The sequence below is a fragment of the Castor canadensis genome, chromosome 5 (genome assembly GCF_047511655.1).
Source record: "Castor canadensis chromosome 5, mCasCan1.hap1v2, whole genome shotgun sequence".
Taxonomy (NCBI): Eukaryota; Metazoa; Chordata; class Mammalia; order Rodentia; family Castoridae; genus Castor; species Castor canadensis.
In genome coordinates, this window is record NC_133390.1 from 73,665,109 (window position 1) to 73,687,961 (window position 22,853).

At 39.0% G+C, this 22,853-nt stretch overlaps 1 protein-coding gene and 1 non-coding gene across 9 annotated transcripts in view; both read left to right on the forward strand.

Annotated features, from left to right (window-relative positions):
* Rubcn (rubicon autophagy regulator) overlaps positions 1-22,853 on the forward strand; it is a 65,302-nt gene that overhangs the window by 2,345 nt on the left and 40,104 nt on the right. For 3 of the 8 annotated variants that reach the window (XM_074073379.1, XM_074073381.1, XM_074073382.1), the window contains exon 1: positions 16,687-16,939. The exons of 2 other annotated variants lie outside the window; for them this stretch is intronic. In XM_074073379.1, coding sequence (XP_073929480.1) covers positions 16,875-16,939 — 65 coding nt within the window. In that variant the 5' untranslated portion in view covers positions 16,687-16,874. Of the gene's footprint in view, positions 1-16,021; positions 16,238-16,686; positions 16,940-22,853 lie in introns of those variants that run through there. 3 more of the 8 variants (XM_020184848.2, XM_020184849.2, XM_074073384.1) reach the window with 2 other exon arrangements.
* Positions 908-1,011, forward strand: LOC141423607 (U6 spliceosomal RNA). The gene has a single exon (XR_012448450.1). It is a non-coding gene; the product is annotated as a U6 spliceosomal RNA (small nuclear RNA).

Here is a 22,853-nt window from a genome sequence, read left to right on the forward strand (position 1 = left end):
CAAAAACAGGGGCAGATATTCTGTCACCTACAAATCTCTGCCACCTTTTTCTCCACTTCCTGAAACTGCTTTAGCATAAAAACGAGCCAGAGCGTTGTGGTGTGGTGACCTAAAGTATCTCAAAGCCACAGCAGCCTATATTTAATTTAGTAATGTCATAATGTCATGTGGTTTCCAACACCAGTGACACATTTTACTATTTTTTGCTTGGGGATCCCATGTCTTAAAATACCTTTTATTATGCACATTGCATTTATTAATAACTTATTTTGCAATTTTTATGAAAACACCAACTACATCCCATCTCCCCTTTCCATATCTGAATTCAAAGCAAACGTTGCAGTGACAATTTTTGGGTCACCTTAACAAAACTACATTCTAACGTTTTCTGTCCTGTAGCATGGATAAAATCAAGAACCATCACAGCTGAAAGCAAAAAACCATGATTTGGGGTGTGTGTGTGTGTGTGTGTGTGTGTGTGTGTGCCTGTGTAGTCTTATCTTGAGGAAATGTATGTTTTTTTATTATTCATTTATTCACAATGTGCGTACATTGTTTGGGTCATTTCTCCTCCCTGTCCCCCTCCCCCAGAAATGTATGATTTTTATTAGGCTTTCGGAAATACTGTAACTCCTTATACTCAAAGGTCAAGTTGTTTTTCTTCCCATAGAGTTAGTGAATCAGCCTAGAACACACAGATCAAAGGTACAAGGGAGTAAGGTGTGGTGGCACACACCTATAATCTCATGCTTGAGAAGCTGAAGCAGAAAGATCCCAGCCTGGGCTATATAGCAAGACCTATCTCAAAGGCGGGAGGGGCAGGGGAGTAATGCAACTTTAATGGCAAAAAAAGCTTTGAACTCGGAAAATTGAAGAACAATATTTAGCAAGTCAGGAATGGGATGTGGTGTTCGCTTCAGCAGCACATATACTAAAATTAGAATGATAGAGAGATTAGCATGGCCCCTGTGCAAGGATGATACGCAAATTCATGAAGCGTTCCATAAAAATTAAAAAATAAATAAATAACAAGAATGGGCTGTGTAAGGGCATTTCATTTTTCTATGTCCCCCTGTAGTTTCCACCTTTCTGTGGACTGCTAAGTAGAGAAACTAGATTACAGAGATAAAAGTTATAGGAGACTTAAGTTTTCCTTTATCCCTCGCTTCAGTCATTCACCATGTGATTTTGCAAGCATCTCTGAGCCTTATACTCATCTTCAAAGCAAGAAAGTAGTGATACTAAGCACATAAGTTATACTATACTTTCTTAGGTTCTTTACAGTTCTAAAATTCTCTAAGCACAAGATATTTTCTACCCATACTAGCCCTCTCTCACTAGAAATAACTTCTAGGCCAGTGGCTTATGACACTAGATACTTGGGAGCTGAGAATGGGAGGATAGCTGTTCAAGACTAGCTGTGCAAATAGTTTGTGAGAATTCATTTCCAAAATAACCAGAGCAACATGGACTGGATGTGTGGTTCAAGTGGTAGAGTGCCTGCTTTGCAACATCTGCTCATTTGTAGGAGCAAATTTCAGATTAACTTCCTAATTTCATGTAAGAAATTAAGGTATTTAGATTTTGTAAAAACCTATTTTATGTAAGAAAATTAATGTATTTAGAGTTTGGAAGTTTTTGTACTTTGGGTATTTCTAGGACAGATAACAAAAATTCCAAATATGTAAAATCCTCCAACCACCAAAATAATAAAGATTCTCTGTTTTCCTGGTCTTCTCTCAGAACTGAAGCTCTGTCCCAAGTTTCCTTAACTCTACAGGACATGCTTCAATATTTCATTAGGCAATCCTTGCTGAGTGTTTTTTTAAATTCATATGTGCATACAATGTTTGGGTCATTTCTCCCCCCTTCCCCCACCCTCTCCTTTACCTCCCACCTCTTCCCCCCCCTCACTACCCAGCAAAAACTGTTTTGCCTTTATCTCTGATTTTGTTGAAGAGAGAGTATAAACAATAATAGGAAGGAACAAGGGTTTTTGCTGGTTGAGATAAGGATAGCTATACAGGGAGTTGACTCGCACTGATTTCCTGTGCATGTGTATTACCTTCTAGGTTAATTCTTCTTGATTAAACCTTTTCTCTAGTTCCTGGTCCCCTTCTCTTATTGGCCTCAGTTGCTTTAAAGTATCTGCTTTAGTTTCTCTGCATTGAGGGCAACAAATGCTAGCTGATTTTTTAGGTGTCTTACCTATTCTCACCCCTCCCTTGTGTGCTCTCGCTTTTATCATGTGATCAAAGTCCAATCCCATTGTTGTGTTTGCCCTTGAGCTAAATATCCGCATATGAGGGAGAACATTCGAGTTTTGGTCTTTTGGGCCAGGCTAACCTCACTCAGAATGATGTTCTCCAATTCCATCCATTTACCAGCGAATGATAACATTTTGTTTTTCTTCATGGCTGCATAAAATTCCATGTGTGTAGATACCACATTTTCTTGATCCATTTGTCAGTAGTGGGGCATCTTGGCTGTTTCCATAACTTGGCTATTGTGAATAGTGCTGCAATAAACATGGGTGTGCGGGTGCCTCTGGAGTAACCTTGTGACACCGTCTTTTGGGTGTATCCCCAAGAGTGGTATTGCTGGATCAAATGATAGATCAATGTCTAGCTTTTTAAGTAGCCTCCAAATTTTTTTTCACAGTGGCTGTACTAGTTTGCATTCCCACCAGCAGTGTAAGAGTGTTCCTTTTTCCTCGAATCCTCACCAACACCTGTTGTTGCTGGTGTTGCTAATAATGGCTATTCTAACAGGGGTGAGGTGGAATTTTAGTGTGGTTTTTTTTTTTTCTTAGTGTGGTTTTAATTTGCATTTCCTTTATTGCTAGAGATGGTGAGCATTTTTTCATGTGTTTTTTGGCCATTTGAATTTCTTCTTTTGAGAAAGTTCTGTTTAGTTCACTTGCCCATTTCTTTATTGGTTCATTAGTTTTGGGAGAACGTAGTTTTTTAAGTTCCCTATATATTCTGGTTATCAGTCCTTTGTCTGACGTGTAGCTGGCAAATATTTTCTCCCACTCTGTGGGTGTTCTCTTCAATTTAGAGACTATTTCTTTTGTTGAGCAGAAGCTTTTTAGTTTTATGAAGTCCCATTTATATATGCTATCTCTTAGTTCCTGTGCTGCTGGGATTCCATTGAGAAAGTTCTTGCCTATACCTATTAATTCCAGAGTATTTCCTACTCTTTCCTGTACCAACTTTAGACTTTGTGGTCTGATATTAAGATCCTTGATCCATTTTGAGTTAATATTGGTATAGGGTGATATACATGGATCTAGTTTCAGCTTTTTGCAGACTGCTAACCAGTTTTCCCAGTAGTTTTTGTTGAAGAGGCTGTCTTTCCTCCATCATACATTTTTAGCGCCTTTGACAAAGACAAGTTGGTTATAGTTGTGTGGCTTCATATCTGGGTCTTCTGTCCTGTTCCACTGGTCTTCATGTCTGTTTTTGTACCAGTACCATGCTGTTTTTATTGTTATTGCTTTGTAATATAGTTGAACTCGGGTATTGTGATACCTCAAGCGTTGTTCTTTCGACTGAGTATTGCCTTGGCTATTCGTGGCCTCTTGTGTTTCCATATAAATTTAACGGTAGATTTTTCAACCTCTTTAATGAATGTCATTGGAATTTTGATGGGAATTGCATTAAACATGTAGATTTTTTGGGAGTATAGACATTTTTACTATGTTGATTCTACCAATCCATGAGCATGGGAGATCTCTCCACTTTCTATAGTCTTCCTCAATCTCTTTCTTCAGAAGTTTATAGTTTTCCTTGTATTGGTTGTTCACATCTTTTGTTAGGTTTACACCTAGGTATTTGATTTTTTTGAGGCTATTGTAAATGGAATTGTTTTCATATATTCTTTTTCAGTTTGTTCATTTTTAATGTATAGAAATGCTAATGATTTTTCTGTGTTGATTTTATATCCTGCTACCTTGCTATAGCTATTAAAGGTGTCTAGGAGCTTTTGAGTTGAGTTTTTGGGTCTTTAAGGTATAGGATCATGTCGTATGCAAATAGGGATATTTTGACAGTTTCTTTACCTATTTGTATTCCTTTTATTCCTTCTTCTTGCCTAATTGCTGTGGCTAGGAATTCCAGTACTATGTTGAATAGGAGTGGCAATAGTGGGAATCCTTGTCTAGGTCCTGATTTTAGTGGGAATGGTTTCAGTTTTTCTCCGTTAAGTATATTGCTGGCTGTAGGTTTGTCATATATAGCTTTAATAATGTTGAGGTATTTTCCTTCAATTCCTAGTTTTCTTAGAGGTTTTATCATGTAATAGTGTTGGATCTTATCAAAGGCTTTTTCTGCATCTATTGAGATGATCAAGTGGTTTTTGTCTTTGCTTCTATTAATGTGGTTTAATTTTCGTATGTTGAACCACCCCTGCATTCCTGGGATGAAGTCTACTTTGTCATGGTGGATAATCTTTTTGATGTGTTGTTGAATTTGGTTTACCATTATTTTGTTGAAGATTTTTGCATCAATGTTCATTAAGGAGATTGGCCTTTTAGTTGTCCTTTTTGGAGAACTTTGCCTGGTTTTGGGATAAGTGTAATACTGGCTCATAAAATGTGTTAGGCAGTTTTCCTTCCCTTTCTACTTCGTGGAACAGTTTAAGGAGGGTTGGCATCAGTTCTTCTTTAAAGTTCTGATAGAATTCAGCAGAGAATCCATCAGGTCCTGGACTTTTCTTTTTAGGGAGACTCTTGATTACTGCTTCAATTTCATGTTGTGTTATAGATCTATTCAGGTGATTAATTTCCTCTTGGTTCAGTTTTGGATGGTTATGTATCTAGAAATCTGTCCATTTCTTTAAGATTTTTGAATTTATTTGAATATAATTTCTCGAAGTAGTCTCTGATGATTTCCTGGACTTCCATGGTGATTGTTGTTATCTCCCCTTTTGCATTCCTGATTCTACTAATTTGGGTTTTTTCTCTCCTCATTTTAGTCAGGTTTGCCAGTGGTCTGTTGATCTGGTTTATTTTTTCAAAGAATCAACTTTTTGTTTCATTGATTCTTTGTATGGTTTTTTTGGTTTGTATTTCATTGATTTCAGCTCTTATTTTTATTATTTCTCTTCTTCTATTTGTTTTGGGATTTGCTTGTTCTTGTTTTTTTAGGAGTTTGAGATGTATCATTAGGGCATTGATTTGGCATTGATTTAATATATGCACTCATGGCTCTAACTTTTCCTCTCAGGATGGCCTTTGCTGTGTCTCATAGGTTCCGGTACGTTGTGTTTTCATTTTCATTGACTTCCAAGAACTTTTTAATTTCCTCTTTTATTTCATCAGTGACCCATTGGTCATTAAGTAGTGAGTTATTCAGTTTCCAGCTGTTTGCATGTTTTTTGTCTTTACTTTTATTGTTGAGTTCTAGTTTTATTGCATTGTGATCAGATAGAATGCATGGTATAATTTCTGTTTTCTTATATTTGCTGAGGCATGCTTTGTGCCCTAGAATATGATGTATTTTGGAGAAGGTTCCATGGGCTACTGAGAAGAATGTATATTCTGTAGAAATTGGATGAAATGTTCTGTAGACAGCAAGTAGGTCCATTTGATCTATTGTATATTTTAGATCTTGGATTTCTTTATTGATTTTTTGTTTGGATGACCTATCTATTGATGATAATGGGGTGTTAAAGTCTCCCACAACCACTGTGTTGTAGTTAATATATGCTTTTAGGTCCTTCATGGTATGTTTGATGAAATTGGTTGCATTGACATTTGGTGCATATAGGTTGATAATTTTTACTTCCTTTTGGTCAATTTCCTCTTTTATTAGTATGGAATGTCCTTCTTTATCTCATTTGATCAACGTAGGTTTGAAGTCTACTTTGTCAGACGTAAGTATTGCTACTCCTGTCTGTTTTCGGGGGCCATTGGCTTGGTAAATCTTCTTCCAGCCCTTCATCCTAAGCCTATGCTTATTTCTGTCGGTGAGATGAGTCTCCTGTAAGCAACAAATTGTTGGATCTTCCTTTTTAATCCATTTTGTCAAAATGGTACCTTTTGATGGGGGAATTAAGTCTGTTAACATTAAGTGTTAGTACTGATAGGTATGTGGTGATTCCTGTCATTTACTTGTCTTAGTTGTTTGAAGGTTTGAGTTGAGGTTACTCTCTATTTTCTTGTTTTTTCTTTTCCTGTAGTTTGTTGTTGCCTGCCCTTTCATGGTTATGTTGGGTTTCACTTTCTGTGCGCAGAATCCCTTGAAGAATCTTTTGTAGTGGTGGTCACATATTGTTTTAGTTTCTGCTTATCATGGAAGACTTTTATTGCTCCATCTATTTTGAATGATAGTTTTGCTGGGTAGAGTATCCTGGCTTTGAAGTTATTTTCATCAGTGCCTGGAAAATCTCTCCCCAAGCTCTTCTTGCTTTTAATGTTCCTGTTCAGAAGTCTGCTGTGATTTTGATGTCATTTGTTATTTGTTTTTTCTCTCTTACATCCTTCAGTATGCTTTCTCGGGTCTCTGTATTTATTGTTTTAATTATAATATGCCATGGGGTAGATCTATTTTGGTCTGGTCTATTTGGTGTTCTGGAGGCCTCTTGTATCTGTATGGGAATAGATTTCTCTAGATTTGGGAAATTTTCTGTTACTAGTTTTTTGCATATATTATACATTCCCTTGCTTGTACCTCTTCTCCTTCTTCAATGCCCATGATTCTCAGGTTTGGTCTTTTGATGGAGTCGGTGAGTTCTTGCATTTTCTTTTCACAGGTCTTGATTTGTTTAAGTAATAGTTCTTCAGTTTTTTCCTTTAATTACCATTTCATCTTAGAGTTCTGAGATTCTGTCTTCTGTTTGTTCTAGTCTGCTGGATTCGCCTTCTGTTTGGTTTTGCAATTCTGTTTCGTTCCTTTTTCTGAGGTTTTCCATATCCTGGGTGGTTTCTTCTTTAATGTTGTGTATTTTTGTCCTGAGTTCATTTATCTCTTTATTAATCGTGTTTTTTGTTTCACTTTGGTGTTTATATAGTGCTTCTATGGTTTCTTTTATTTCTTTTTTTTGCTTTTTCAAATTCTCTATTTTTGTTGTCTTGGAATTTCTTGAGTGTCTCCTGTACATTTTGGTTGACCATATCCAGTATCGTCTCTATAAAATTCTCATTGAGTACCTGTAGTATTTCTTCTTTTAAATTATTCTTGTGGGCTTCATTGGGTTCTTTGGGATAGTTTATCTTCATTTTGTTGGAGTCTGGATCTGAGTATCTGTTTTCTTCATTTCCCTCTGGTTCCTGTACTAATTTTTTGCTGTGGGGAAACTGGTTTCCCTGTTTTTTCTGTCTTCCTGTCATTTCCCTTGGTGTTGTTATTGTCCCTGTACTGTGTGCAGTTAAATATTTTCTAGCTTGTAATAATAACACTGGTAATATTTAGAATGGAAGGGTGAGAGAAGATGGAAAGCAAAGAAGTTAAAGAAAAAGGGAAAAACAAATAAACAAGTAGAAAAAAACAAACCAAGGAAACAAACAAAAAAAGTTTCAAAGATATAAACAGGAAGAGATCGTGTACTAATCAACAGTAAGCTGAACAGGCATTAGAGAGCGAGAGGATTGGATAAATAAATAAATAAATAATGAATAAAAAAATAATAATAATTAAAAAAAGAAAAATCTCCATGCTCAAATGCAATAAAGTTTCAGTCTTAATAATTTTGGTGTTCGTCCCTCAGCCTCCAATCCTGGAGATGGTGTCTCAGAAGTAGTTCTTTTGTTGTCTCATCAAAGTGGAAAAAACCCAAACAAAATAAAAGAAGACAAAACAAAACAAAACAAAACAAAAAAAAACACCACAAAGTGTCCCAAATTCAATAGCAATACAGTTTCAGTAAGTTTTTCAGCATGCTGGTGTAGTTTGGTTGTTGTCTCATCAAAGGAAGAGAAAAAAAAAAAAGAGTCTGGAGACAGTTCTGTGAATGGCTATCTGAGGCTGCACTGCTGCTGTCAGCCTGCTGTTGCTGGCAGCTTTATTTATGCAGATCTCAGGAGTGACCTTAACACTCACCTGGCCCTGCAGACTTTGTTTACTTAGAGTTCTCCTGGGAGCCATGCCACTGCTACAAGCTTTCCCCTTTCCAAGCACCCTGGGGGAGGTGACACTGCACCTGCTTTCTCAGGCTGGTGTATTTATTTACAGCTCACGTGGGAAGTGGGTCTTCCCCCCCTCTCACCGCCACTTTTACAAGCTTTCCCGCTCCTGGTTGCTGGGTATGTGCCCCTGCTCCTGCCTTCTCTGGCCTGGTTTGTTTATTTACAGTTCTGTGAGGGATTCCCCTCCCCCTCTGCTGCGCTCAGGGTGCTCTGCCCTCTTTGCTACGTGTCGTTTTTGTTGTTATTGCTTATTATTCAGGGTTTTTTTCCTTTTTGCCCTGGGTGGGGGTCGGTCTGTCCAGGGGGCTATGCTGATCTGGCCCAGGGTTGTCTGTGGGAGGACCACGTGCCTCTTAGCTCACCTTATGGTCTGCATCTTCCCAAGCCGTCTGGGCACTGGTGTCTGATGGCAGCACCGGAGCCCTCCTGGTTTCTCCATTTAACATGAAGTGGAGATGCTATGCATGGGGTGGAGGTGTGGAGGAGTCAAAGTTTTGCCTCTTGGTAGTTTTTCCTGTACAGTGTATCTCCAGCGTCTCTCCAAGATTTTACTTTAGGAGGCATGCTCTCTGCTTCTTCCCTCTAGCCACCATCCTGGAATTCTCCTGTGTTTTTTGTAGTTTCAAGTTTCCCCAAGGACTGTAGGGCTCACAGGCTCTGTGCAATCTCTCAGATTCTCCAGGAAAAAGCAAGAATACAAGAGTGAGGCTTTGTGGGTAATAATCAGACAGTAGGTAAGTCACAAAACAAAATAGCAACCTAAGAAACATACATCAAAAATGAAAAAGGGATATGAGCCAAGAAATCAGAACCAGGACCTGTCCATAAGACAATCAGTGAGCTACAAACTCTGGACTTAAAGGGGCAATCATACAATTTTCCGGGGGCATTGGTGTCAGCTGTTCATTTGATCATATATTCATTGAGCACCAGGTATTTTAATAAACCCTTGGACTAAAATGGTAAGCAAAATGGATATAGTTTCTGTCTTCCACAGCTTGCTGGGCAGAAGGTATTTTGTGAGCACTGCCATGAATAAGGCACTGTGCTAGACACTGGGCATATATCCTTTGCCTGCAGTACAGCAGTTCAGCAGCTTCATCTAAATTGAAATCAGCAGCTACCTTTTTTAGGGACTTGATTTCATACAGTGTGGGTAAGACAACATTTAAGATGGCAGAGAAAATAAAGGGCCAACTAAATTTGGATTTCAGGTGAACAATTATTTGGTGTATGTCCCAGGTTTCACATTAACAACTTCTTTTACTATCTTTCATTTATTATTTATCTGGAGTTCAAGTTTAACTGGGAGGTTTTCTTGTTTGTTTGTTTGATTTTGTTTTTTGCCATACTAGGGGTTAAACTCAGGGCCTCATACTTGCTAGGCATCCACTGTACAACTTGAGCCACTCCGCCAGCCTTTTTTGTGTTGATTTGTTTGTTTGTTTGTTTTGTGGTACTGGGGCTTAAACTCAGGGCCTACACCTTGAGCCACTCCACTGACCCTTTTCTTTTTAATTGAAAAAACAACTTTATTTAAATTTAAAATTCTTTTTATTTTTTTTATTTTTATTTATTTATTTATTTTTATTGTTTTATTATTCATATGTGCACACAAGGCTTGGGTCATTTCTCCCCCCTGCCCCCACCCCGTCCCTTACCACCCACTCCACCCCTTCCCTCTCCCCCCCCACCCCCTCAATACCCAGCAGAAATTATTTTGCCCTTATCTCTAATTTTGTTGAAGAGAGAGTATGAGCAATAATAGGAAGGAACAAGGGTTTTTGCTGGTTGAGATAAGGATAGCTATACAGGGAGTTGACTCACATTAATTTCCTGTGCATGTGTGTTACCTTCTAGGTTAATTCTTTTTGATCTAACCTTTTCTCTAGTTCCTGGTCCCCTTTTCCTATTGGCCTCAGTTGCTTTTAAGGTATCTGCTTTAGTTTCTCTGCGTTAAGGGCAACAAATGCTAGCTAATTTTTTAGGTGTCTTACCTATCCTCATCCCTCCCTTGTGTGCTCTTGCTTTTGTCAAGTGTTCAAAGTCCAATCCCCTTGTTGTGTTTCCCCTTGATCTAATGTCCGCATATGAAGGAGAACATATGATTTTTGGTCTTTTGGGCCAGGCTAACCTCACTCAGAATGATGTTCTCCAATTCCATCCATTTACCAGCGAATGATAACATTTCATTCTTCTTCATGGCTGCATAAAATTCCATTGTGTATAGATACCACATTTTCTTAATCCATTCGTCAGTGCTGGGGCATCTTGGCTGTTTCCATAACTTGGCTATTGTGAATAGTGCTGCAATAAACATGGGTGTGCGAGTGCCTCTGGAGTAACCTGTGTCACAGTCTTTTGGGTATATCCCCAAGAGTGGTATTGCTGGATCAAGTGGTAGATCAACGTTTAGCTTTTTAAGTAGCCTCCAAATTTTTTTCCAGAGTCCAACCCTTTTTTGTGATGAGTTTTTTCAAGATAGGGTCTCACAAACTATTTTTCTGCTGGCTTCGAACCTCAATCATCCTGATTTCTGCCTTCTTAGTAGCTAGGATTACAGATGTGAGCCACCAGGTGCTTGGCTTGTGTTGATTATTTTGTAGATAGGGTCTCGCTTTATGCCTGGCATGGCTGAATCAGGATCTTCCTATTGTGCCTCCCTGCATAGTTGGGATGACAGGCACCTCCTACCATGGCCAGCTGTTACTGGTTGAGATGGGGGTCTTGTGAACTTTATGCCTCCTAAATATCTAGGATTACAGGAGTGAGTCAGTGTGCCTGGCTTAACTGGGAGTCTTCTATTTTATTTTCTAAATCTGGTAACCTTAAAAACAGCATACTTTCCTATAAACACTTTCTCTTTTCATAATATGCTTAGAAATCTACATTCTCCTCAAAGGTAAGCACAAGTCTTATATACTTCACCCCTTAATGTTTTGGTTTCATGTGCCTTTTAAGTTTCCTCTTTCTCCATTTTATTGAGATATAATTGACAGACAATAAAAGATATATATATTTAAAGTGTACAGTTTATAAAGTTTAAAAAGTGTACAGTTTATAAAGGTGTGCAGTGCATCTACTTGTGATTTCTACCATTGTCAGAATCATAAATCTATCCATCATTCCTAAAAGTTTTCTAGTGTTGCTTTGTAATCCTTCCCCTTACCTACTGCTTTTGCAACCAATGATCTGATTCCTGTCACTGTAGATTAATTTGCATTTTCTAGACTTTTACACGAATCATTCAATATGCATCTTTTAAGCTGGATTATTTCACTTAGCATAATTGTCTCTCATCTATATGCCTTTTATTTCTTTTTCTTACTGTATGCACTGAGTGGGGACTCTAGTACCATGTTTAATTAGTGGTAAAACTGAATGTCTTTGCCTTGTTCTCAATGCCTTTTTCCCAACCCCAGAGGAAAAGCATTCAGTCTTTTATCCTTAAGTTGACAGATTTTTTTAGATGCCATTTATTAGGTTGAAGAAGTTCCCTTCTACTTGTGGTTTGCTAAGTTTTAATTATAAGTGTTGAGCTTTAATGCTTTTGCTGCGTCTATTGAGATGATCAATTTTTTAAAAAATTTATCATTCACTGGCGAATTACATTGATTTTCAAATACTTCATTGCTGAGATAAATGTGCATGATCATGGGATATTATTCTTTTTATATAATGTTGGATTTAATTTGCTAATATTTCGTCAAGGATTTGTCTGTTTTTGAGTGACACTGGTATGCAACCTCCTTCTCTTACAATGTCTGTGTGATTTTTCCATCAGCCCTTTTACTTTTCATGAGTTTTTTTGTTTGTTTGTTTGTTTTTGTGGTGCTGGGCCTTGCATATGCTAGACAATTGCTCTACAACTGAGCTACATTTCTAGCCCCAAGGTTTTCTTTCTTTCTTTCTTTTTTGGCAGTACTGAGGTTTGAACTCAGGGCTTTGTGCCTTGGAGGCAGGCACTCTACTGCTTTAAGCCACTGCTCTACCACCCAAGCCTTTTGCTTTTCAGAAGAGGATTTCTAGAATTCATTGTTGATGTAATGTGTATTACAGCGGTATAATAAGGGAATGACATCATAAGGAAACTTGTATTACATACAGGGAAAGTATGTATTAGGTAGGTATAATGTCTGCTTGTAGTCATTTAGTTGGTATCATGACTACTTATTACTTATACTAAGCTCCTTTAAGCTACTTTTATATACAATACAGATCTTTTTTTTTTTTTGAGACAGATTGTCACTATATAGCCCAGGCTGACATCACACTCACAATCCTCCTGCCTCAGCCTCCCAAGTGCTGGGCTTATAGTAGTGTTCTGCCATGCCCAGCTTTTCTTCTCTTTCCTGCTCTTTTCTCCCCATTCTACCACATTTACCAACGTTTTCTGCTATAAGCAGAAAGCTCCCCACACACACCCTGCCCCTTGTTGCTGTAGCATTTGTTCCCCTTCTATGTTGCTCATTTCTTTTATTCTGATATTCTGTTGTTCTAGTCTTCTGCCTTTTAATCTTAGGATTCATTTGTTTATTCATTATTCAATAGTTTGAGTGCCCGATACTGGGGATACAGCAGAGACCATGACAAACAAGGTCACAGGCATAGCTGCTGCCTTTAGAGAAGTCATGAGCTACAGAGGGGCCTCCCACTCCAGCTTGCCAGTTTAAAGGACCGTTAACTGGTCTACAAGTCTATGACCACCAGTTTTCTCTGACTGGGGAACCTACTTTGGGTAGAAAGGAGAACTTGAGGGGGAATTCTTCTTAAACTCAGGGGCTGGACCCCCTCAGCTCATTTCTTATTCTGCCTTGTCTTCCCTGGGCAGGTAAGGGTCTTGACTACCAGGTCAATATCCATTTGGATTTAATGTCCAATTGTAGAATTTTGCAAAACTAAACAAATTTATGTAAGTCACACAATTTCCCCCTACTTAAAGTTTGTATCTTTTAAAAAGATATCTCAGAGTTGAGGGTGTGTGGCTTAAGTGGTAGAGTACTTGCCTAGCAAGTGCAAAGCCCTGAGTTCAATCCCCAGTATCACACACACAAAGTATTCCTCAATTCATACTGGATAAGTTGATCTTTGAGTGAAATTGACTTTCTACCAGTGCTTCTCTAGGACTATTGTTTGTATAAAAATAGCATTATGGTAAACTTGGAAATGAATGCTTGAGATCAAGTAAACTTCAAGTTTTCTGATTTTTCTTTTTTTGGTGGTGGTACTGGGATTTGAACTCAGGGCCTCTCTCTTGCTAGGCCACTTGAGTTACTCCACCAGACAAGTTTTCTGACTTTTACAATACAATACAGGAGTAGCTCAGTGGGAGAGCAGTTACCTAGCACGTATGAGACCCTGAGTTTGATCCCTAGCACTCCAAGAAAAAAAGAAAATTCAGTAAGCAGTTGCTAAATAAGGCCATTGTATTTGTGATACTATTGAACCCTGACACTAGATATTTTTGCATATCTGGCATTTTTTTTGGTATTTGGACTTCAGATGCATAAAAAAATTGGATTAATCAAAATGCTTGGTTCTCTTGTAGGAAAATGGAAAAATGAGACCTGTTGTAACTATTCCAGGAATGGGAGGAGGAGGGATAAAGGAGAATGATGGAGGGGGTGAATTCATCTATGATATATTGTAAGAACTTTTGTAAATATCACAATGTGCCCCTAGTACAACAATTAAAAATAAAAGATACTGAAAAAAAAAGAATTGAAAAATCTAAAAAAAAAATCCTTGGTTTGTGAATATATTCTCGACTTCTATGCACAGTTAAATAACTGACTAGAATTTGTCATAATAAGTTATTTTTAAAATTATGCATTTACAACTCTATCACTCAGAAAAAGCTAGGACAGTAGTCTTATGACCAGGCAATTCTACTTCTCATGTGTACTTGAGAAAAACTTGTTTATATACAAGAGGAGACATATACAAGATTGTTCACAAAAGCAGTTTATAATAGCAAAAACTTAGAAACTCAAATGCCTATTAATAGGAGAGAGAATGAATAAAGTGTGATATATTCCTACACTGGACTAATGCACAGCAGACAAAATCAATGAACTAGTGACACAACAACACAAATGAATCTTATCAACATATTAAGCAAAAAAGTAAGGCCCCAAAGAATAAATACATCTTAATAAAGTTAAAGCACAAATATTTTATAAATAATACATTGTAAGAATGTAGATAGATGCAAAGAAACTACATAACAAAGGCAACAATGGAATCATATACACAAGTAATTTAGGATTCTAACAACCTTGGATGAGGGAAGACAGAGGGAGGGGATGGGTATGTGTGTGTGTGTGTGTGTGTGTGTACGTGTGTGTGTGTGTGTGTGTGTGTATACGTGGTTTGTGTAGGTTATGGTCACGGTTACTACCTGCTTTAAAGAAAATACACATAAACCTAGACTTAGACATATGAGAAAAATTCCATTTTACAGAACATTTACTATAATTTTAGTTTTAGAACTTCCTGATAAAGCTGACTTTCATCTACGTGTATTGTAAGATAATGTTGCAATAATTTGGGATTAGATTGTATGCCAAAAACTGAATTTCATACATTTGGAGAAACAGAAATCTCAATGACTATCACTGTCCCTTTTTTAAATTTTTGGTAGTACTGTGATTTGAACTCAGGATCTTGTACTCTACCATTTGAGCCCCACTCCAAGCCTTTTGCTTTAAGTTTTTAGATAGGGTCTTGCATTTTTGTCCTGGTGGCCTTAGACTGCATTCCTACCTCTGCCTCCCACATAGCTGGGTTTACTAGCCTGTACCACCATGCCCAGCTTGTTCTACTGAGATAGGGTCTTGCTAGCTTTTTGCCAGATCTATCATACCAGTCCTCCCATCTCCACTCCATGTAGCCTCTAATAGAAAAATATGAGAAAATATGAAGTTTTTTTTTTTTTGGTGGGATTAGGGTTTGAACTCAGGGCTTTGAGTTTGTAGAGCAGCTACTCTACCACTTGTGCCGCATCTCCTGTCCATTTTGCTCTGGTTATTTTGGAGATGGGGTCTGGAGAACTATTTGTCCAGGATGGCCTTAAACCAAGATCTTCCCAATCTCAGCCTTCAAAGTAGGCATAAACCATTGGAACTTGGCTCGTTTCAGTTTCAATTCTCAAGTTTTCTCAAGTTTGAAAATTCTAGTTTTTCATGGAGTTATCCTTGATCTCTTCCGCTCTCACACTTGCCATATGCATCCTTCACATAGTAGCATGGATTTTATTGCCTTAGTATTGTTATAATCTGAATCTCCTTGTTCTCATAGATACTGTTCTAATTTAGCCTTGAAGTTTAGACTAGCAACCCAAGGGCCATCTTCAGCCTACAGACAAGTGGTTTTTTTTGGCTTGTGCAATGTTTAAATTTTTTTTAAAAAATTGCCAACATTCAAAATTTTTGAACTTGTACTTTAAAATGCAGATTGCAGCTTTGTTTGAAAAATCAGAATATCTGGCAACCCTAGGCCCATATGTCCCTTTGACAACAGTCAGTTCCAACTAAGATGAGACTTCCTTTTAGATAAGCCCTGAGAATTTTGGTCAATCTCTGTTTCTTGCAACTTGCTCACTTCACTCATTGGCATTACCTACTAGCCCCTATAATGACTTCCAGTTTTCTATTCTTTCCTCTAACATAGTACTTAGTCCATCTTCTCTCCTCATTGTCAGAATAAGTAGCAGATTGGATCAAATCACTTGATTTGCATATCCTTGATATGCTGTTTTCAGGACAAAATCCAAACTGTTTAAAGTGGCACTTGATGACTTACTTGGTCTGCATGTGCCCAAATACCAACCCCTTTCTGTTTCCCACCCCCTTTCCACCTTTGACCCAGCAGTTCTAAACCCAGCATACTTCCTTGTGTCTGCTTGTGCTGTTCTCTCATTTTCTCTTCCCTTTTTCTCTTGGTTAACTCGTATTCACCCTTAAAACCTCTGCTTTGCCGAGCGTGGTGCAACTGTAATCCCAGCTCTCGGCAGGCTGAGACAGAAGGATAGCAAGTTCGAGGCCAGCCTGGGCTATAGCGACACCCTGTCTCAAGGAACCAAAAACTGCTCTGACATCAATCTTCCAGGTAACCTTGTCCCGAAACCATTTCCTTCTGCTCTTCTTTTGTGACCCCAACTAGACCTGTGCCCTTCGGAGTCTGTGAGCTCTTTATTTAAATGCTTGAGACCTCTAAACACCACCAAGGGGGTCGTAAACCAGTACAAACTGAAGTGGAGTTAATCGAATTTGGATTAGAACAGCGTTATTCCCTAGTTTATACCTCCGACTAAGCCCGGTTCCCAGGGTGAAGCTGGGCAGGAGTCCAAGGGGAACACACCCGCACTAACTCTCTAGACTAACACAGGCTAGAGCGTCCAATCTCTGTTCTAGGCCAGGTGCAAATCCGCCACGCAGGCCGCTTAGGTCTGCGTCTACCGCGAGCGCAGCCTCGGATTGCGTAGGGCTGTGCAAGCCGGAAGCGGCACGGGCTTTGAAGGGCTTGCTGGGAGTTGTAGTTCTTGGAGCCGGAAGTGGGGGTGGCTGTGGTGGAAACCGCAGCTGAGGCAGCCAGTCATTGACGCTGACGCCGCCTGGGTGTAGTGCATTTCTCCGAGCCCACCAGCCGTGGGTTCTTCCTCTGTCCCCTGGGGAATCCGGGCGCCCAGAAGGGTGAAGCGGCCGGGTCGCCTCTCCGCAGCAAGGAGGCCGCCTCGCAGTCCCGGATGCGACCCGAGGGCGCGGGAATGGATTTTGGCGGCTCCGAGGAGCGCCTGCCAGAGGAGAGCAGGTGGGCTGGGAGGGGGCTGTGGAGTCAGGGCTGTTAAATGCTCCGAAGCACGCGGAGGCTTGGCAGGACCGGGAGAAGTGCGGGGTGCGGCAGACCGGAGGGGGACTGCTGCGATGGACTTGTTTGGGAAGAATTTCAGAGAGGAGGGACTGGCAGGGCGTGGATAGGACGAGGAGACCGGCTGAGGGAGAGTGAGAGAGGATGGATAGGATTTGTTGAAGGCTGGAGAGCAGACGAGGGTGAAGCTCGGATCCAGGACTGCTGCAGAGGAGGTGGATCTCAAGAGTCTGGGAGGAAAGGACCGAGCTGCTGTAGTGACATTGTATAGGCCAGAGTCTATAGATCGGAGCAGGGGACAAGATTGGTGCCCCGACTGAAACTTGCGGTGACAGCAATCCAGGCCAGTATTTAGAGGGTGATGTAAGAATTTCTGGGAGCAAAGGTTTTAGGTTATGACTGGCCTAAAAAGATTAGGCAGGAATGAGTGTGGGGAAGAAGGCGAGGAGGGCCCGCGGATGGAAAGCAAACAATTGCAATGGCAGTGGGTGGGAGTGCCAGCTTGCTGGTGACACCAAATTATGTGCGTGACCCTTGTCAATGCTGGATCCCTGACAGAGTGGCAGGACCTCTGTCATTTCCTTTTCATCTTCAGACCTTTCACTTCTTCCCCACAATGCAAACTAAGCATGTTCACACTTATGCGGAACTATCGTCAGACAGTTCATATCTTCTAGAAATTAGGGGACTTAATAGCTACTTTGTCTAAATGATCAAATGGACTCTGTAGACGTGCTCTCATATTTGCTTCTTAGGACCGGGGTTTTGGCTCAGTGGCGGAGCACTTGCATAGCACACAGGAGGTCGTGGGTTCCATCTCCAGCACTACCACACCTACAAAAACTGATCTTAACCTTTTAAAAGACTGGAAGGGTGATGGGCTGCAGCAGGAACATGGCTAAAGGGCGCCTTGAATGGCATTTAGAAATGGTTTCAGATATAAGGATGGTCTCAGGAGCAACTGAGGTCCAAAGCCCACATGCCAAATAACGTGGGGAGAATTGTTGTGCCTGGGTTAAGTTTTCACTGTTTTTAAGCGTGACTCACTTTTATGTGCACAAGTATCCTGTGGCCTGCTGAGAAAAGCCTGGACTGAGAGGACTTTGGGGTTCTTGTCTGGGGTCTATGAGTGATGTGCACTAATTGAAACTGAACATCTTACTTCTTCTTTCCACGTTTCAGTTTCTGCTTATGTATATTTGGCTATTTCTATTTATTCTCCCTCCAGATGTCTGTGAAGTGTTTCATGTAAAGATGCCCTGTAAATTCTAAACAAGATTATTTTGATTTTCCTTAGTACTTCATAATAGAGCAGGTTGGGTCAGAAATTGCTGCATTCATTATTTAATTTATTTAACACTTATTTTCCATATGCCAGGCACTGTTTTTAAGAATTTTACAAATGTTAGCTTATTTAATTATTTTACTTGTATGAGGTGGATATTCTAGTTGTCATTTCACAGATGAGGAAACTGAGACATGGATAGGATAAGTAACTTGCCATGTTCATAGCAGTGAATCCCTTGTGGCAGTCTGACTCCTGGTCTGCACTTTTAATATGTACACTATACTACCTTTCAATATACTAATAGTGACAAAAATACAAGATGGTGTCCAATTTTATACCACTCTGTGTCTATCATTTAGACCAGTAGGACAACTCCTTTGTAGGTATCTTTTCCTGTCTATAACTCTTTTTATGCTTGCCTCTTAACCAAAGAACTTTAGTCACAACAGTTTCAGTAGTGGAGTTTTCCCCCATAAAGTCACTAAATAGGCCTACTCTCTGTTGGTGGCTGGTTAACTCAGAATGTGTTGTTTAATGAGGCTTTATGGTACTGGTAAATACATGCTCTGTGCTTGAAAATTGAGGTATTGTGGCTGGGTCACTGCAAACATAGCCTTTCTGTGGACACTACAACACCCAATTCAGAAACAGTCTTGATGAGATGGCATCATTTTTAATCACGAGGGATACAACTTTTCAATGTATTTTTCTGAAAACAGTTGATATACTGAAATCTACATAAGCTTTAAAGCCACCAAAACTTTCTCCTCTGTTCTCTATGTCAGTTAATAAATAGCATTTTCCATTCCGACAACCAGGTCAGAGCATTAGAGTGAAAGTTGCTACTTCTCTTTTCATTTCCTATATCCAAAGCTACATTTGAATGCTAGCTCCTCTGCTTGATAAGGCATTATTAGTCTTCTTGCCTAGAAGGTTATGAGAATTCAATGAAATATTAGGCATAGATTCCTTACTGAGTGCCTGGTATGTACTAATGTCCAAAGAATTGAATACTTCCATCTTCTCTCCTGTTTTCTTGAAATATATTTGGTAAGTGATCCACAGGTTACCATTTGTAATGGTAGAGCTTGTTCTTTCTCTTTCCATGGCTCCTGTACCTGAGTTTAGCACTATGGGTTCTAGGATGTTGGCCTAGCTTTTAGCGTCACCCTAGGAGTGTAGTTACATCATAGGTTTCCCCATTGTTTTTCACCTACCTGGCTATCCTATAGAAAATGCTGTAGTGCTTGTAATGCTTAGGGATGATACTTAGCTTTCCTTATTCCTTGCCTTTTTCTTTCTGATTTTTGTTAGTACTGAATTTTCTTTAAAGATTGTCTGCTGAAACGACTAAGCAGTTAGAGAATGGTCCTTCTAACATTGCTCTGTCACCCTAGATTTTTCTTGGGCTATGTTGTCCACTTTTTTTTTTTTTTTTTTTTTTTTGGTGGTACTGGGGTTTAAACACTTGCTAGGCAGGCACTCTACCACATGAGCCATTGTCAGCCCTGTTTTGTGTTGGGGTTTTTCAAGATAGGGTCTTGAACTGTTTGCTCTGACTTGCTTTGAACTGTGATCTTCCTGATCTCTACCTCCTGAGTAGCCAGAATTACAGGTGTGAGCCACCGGCACCCAGCTGTAGTCTAGTTCTGAGCTTGGAATTCAGCTACATGCACTGCTCAGTTTTCCTATTACAGTAATCCACACATTCAGAATTTAAGTAGTAAGAAACTTTTTAGTGTCTTTGAGCTAGCTTTTAGTTGACCAAAACCTTTTCTTCCTCTATTCTCTATTTCAGTTCTTAGCATTTTCAACTCAATCAACCAAGCCAGAGCCTGAGTAAAATTTAATACTTCCCTATTCTCCATTTCCCATATCCAAGCAGTTACCAGGTTCTATGAATTCTGTTTCTGATTTTTGCCTTGAAACCTTTTTTCTCCATTTCCAAAAATAATAATTTATATTACTAAAAAAAAAACAATCGTCCTTTCAGGCATGGTCAAATCTAGGTGCTCAAAGTCCAGTATTCATTCTCGATGTGTTGGTTTCATTCTCAGGGAGGCTTCTGCAGGAAAACCCTTAGCAATTCCATGTTTGGCTGTACCAACAATAACAAAAGGGATGTAGTCCCCATTGCTTCAGCAAAAGCAAAAGCAAAAATTCTGGGGCTAACTGGCTTATGTTCCTGTTCTTGGGATCAGGATATGGAATGTGCTGCTCAGTCAGCCCTAAATTATTTACCCAATGCTGTATCCTAGGAGAGTGTGAGACCTTTGAATCCTGTGGACCACAGTAAGTGGTAGAGGGGTGGTTCCCCTGTGGAAAGTCCGAGTTCTGTTCTCAAAGTAAGGGTCATAAATTCTGGGCAGATAGAAACAATATATTCACTGCAGATTTGTATTACCTCTCCAGGGGGATTATTTTAGCAATGTCTTAACTAATCTTCCTATCTGAATTTAGTCTTCCAATTTCAGACAGCTTCCATTCTGCTATTAATTTAATTTTTCAGAAACAAAGTTATTACACTATTTTTCTAAGAAATATTCAGTAGTTTCTCATTAAAAGTAGAATATAGTCAAGACTCCTTTCACTGGTATTGTCTGTACATTAGTTCCTATGAAGCTTCTACTCACAGAACCATGACATTCAGTTACATCTCTCTCACCATTCTTCTGTACACTCCCTGTAATACCTCCCTCTTTGCCTAGAGAACTTAGTCATCCTTTAAATGACACTCATTTGGAAGGCATTCCTGACCTGTTCTTTTCCATCTCTTCACTATAGCACTTCTCACTTCATAGCATAGTTATGTAAGTGCCCGTTTTCCCCATTACATTCTGAATTTTCTGAGAGATGGAGACTCTTCTTTAACCACCACAACCCTATTGCCTAACACAGTGCTTGACATATATTTTGTGTTCAACCAATGTTTGTTCAAGGGATGAAAACATTAACAATTTTTCAGGCCTTTTGCAGTTGGGCAGGTGCCAGTAGTACTTTTACCATCAAAAGAGGCTCCTGTGTTCACTGTCTTCCTATACATTTTCATATTTATCTTTATTTCCTATTTTTCCCTTTCCTTTTTCCCTTTGGTTACACTAAGGGTTAATTGATAGTTTGCATAAAACTGATAGCAAAGTAGTACGCTCACATGATTTTTGAGCAGTCCACAGTACTAGTTCAGTTATTAGTACAAAAACACAGAAATATGCCCTTGAAGCTTTCAGGAAAACTGTAGTGTCGGAACCTTGGAGGGGGAGGGTGTATCAGCTGACTGCAGCAACCCTAAGCCTGAAGCTTTTCTCAGTAGTCTTTCTCCCCATAGCTGTTTCTTCTTCTTAGAACTTTATCGCTTCTTCTACTACATAGGTTTTTTTTTTCTCTTTTCTTCTTCTTCTTTTTTTTTTTTTTAAATCTTTTCTTCCACAAGTTTCATCATCCAGGCTGGGTGATTATAGACTTGCTCTGTCCAACAGGATTGCCACTAACCAAATGCAGTAACAAATAATAATTTTAAAGTATTATTAAGAGGAATGGTATGTTGACAGCATAAGATGCAGGGGTTCCTATGAGAGGATGGTGAGCTAGAGATGAACCTGAGACATTCCAAATGGAAAGATCTGCAGTAATAGTAATAGAAATAACAGTGAGGTTGACATGTATAATAAAATATTATATTCAAACTGAGGAGTACTGAGAAGGAAAGTTAATATTTAGATTGGGGCCAAATGATGGAGACTATTTGAACTCCATACTAAAATGTTTGTATGTCATCTGTGGTTAGGTCTCTAGCATAAGGAATTCCCTGCTTTTTTGTAAAATCTACTCATTGTTGAAATTCAATAAATTCAGTATCATTCAAATTTAATATGATTGGTGAGGCATTTGTTAAATAAGTATGAAGTTATAAAATATGACAGTAGATATTGCTTACTTCCTCATAGATATTAAGGTTCATAGATATTAAAGGAGTGGGACTGGCCTGTGGTTGCATTCTTATGGGTGCCCCAGAGCTAAAAGAGTGTATAATAGAGTCAAATATGTTTTTCTATGAGCATATTATTTATTTAAAAAGCAGCTCATCTATTTAACTACATAGTATATGTTATATACTGTATAATCAAAAAACAGAAATATGCAGCCAGATATGAAGAAACATTAAACACAACTTAAATGTGGGAGTATGCTACCTCAGTGTTACCAGTAATTATTTCTCTTAATTATGTTTTTCTTACCATGAGGAGGAACCCATTCTTTCAGGAAGTACTTTCTGGCATTAAAAGTCCCAGGGGCCTGCCGATCAGTCTTTCAGCATAAGAAACCCTTGGTACTTGGGTATTTTAAAAAAATCCTTTATTGGTGCGTTTCAGTTTCTTGATTGCTAACTTTGTTCATATCATTGATCCTTTATTAATTGCTAGTCTCAAAGAAGGCCTAAACAGTTCTCCTCTTCTCTGCATTCCCCTCATTTCACCAAAGATAACCACTGTTAACATATTTTGCAGTATTTGTGTATCAAGATCATAAATATAATTTTATATTTTGCTTTTTATACTTGAACATGCTATG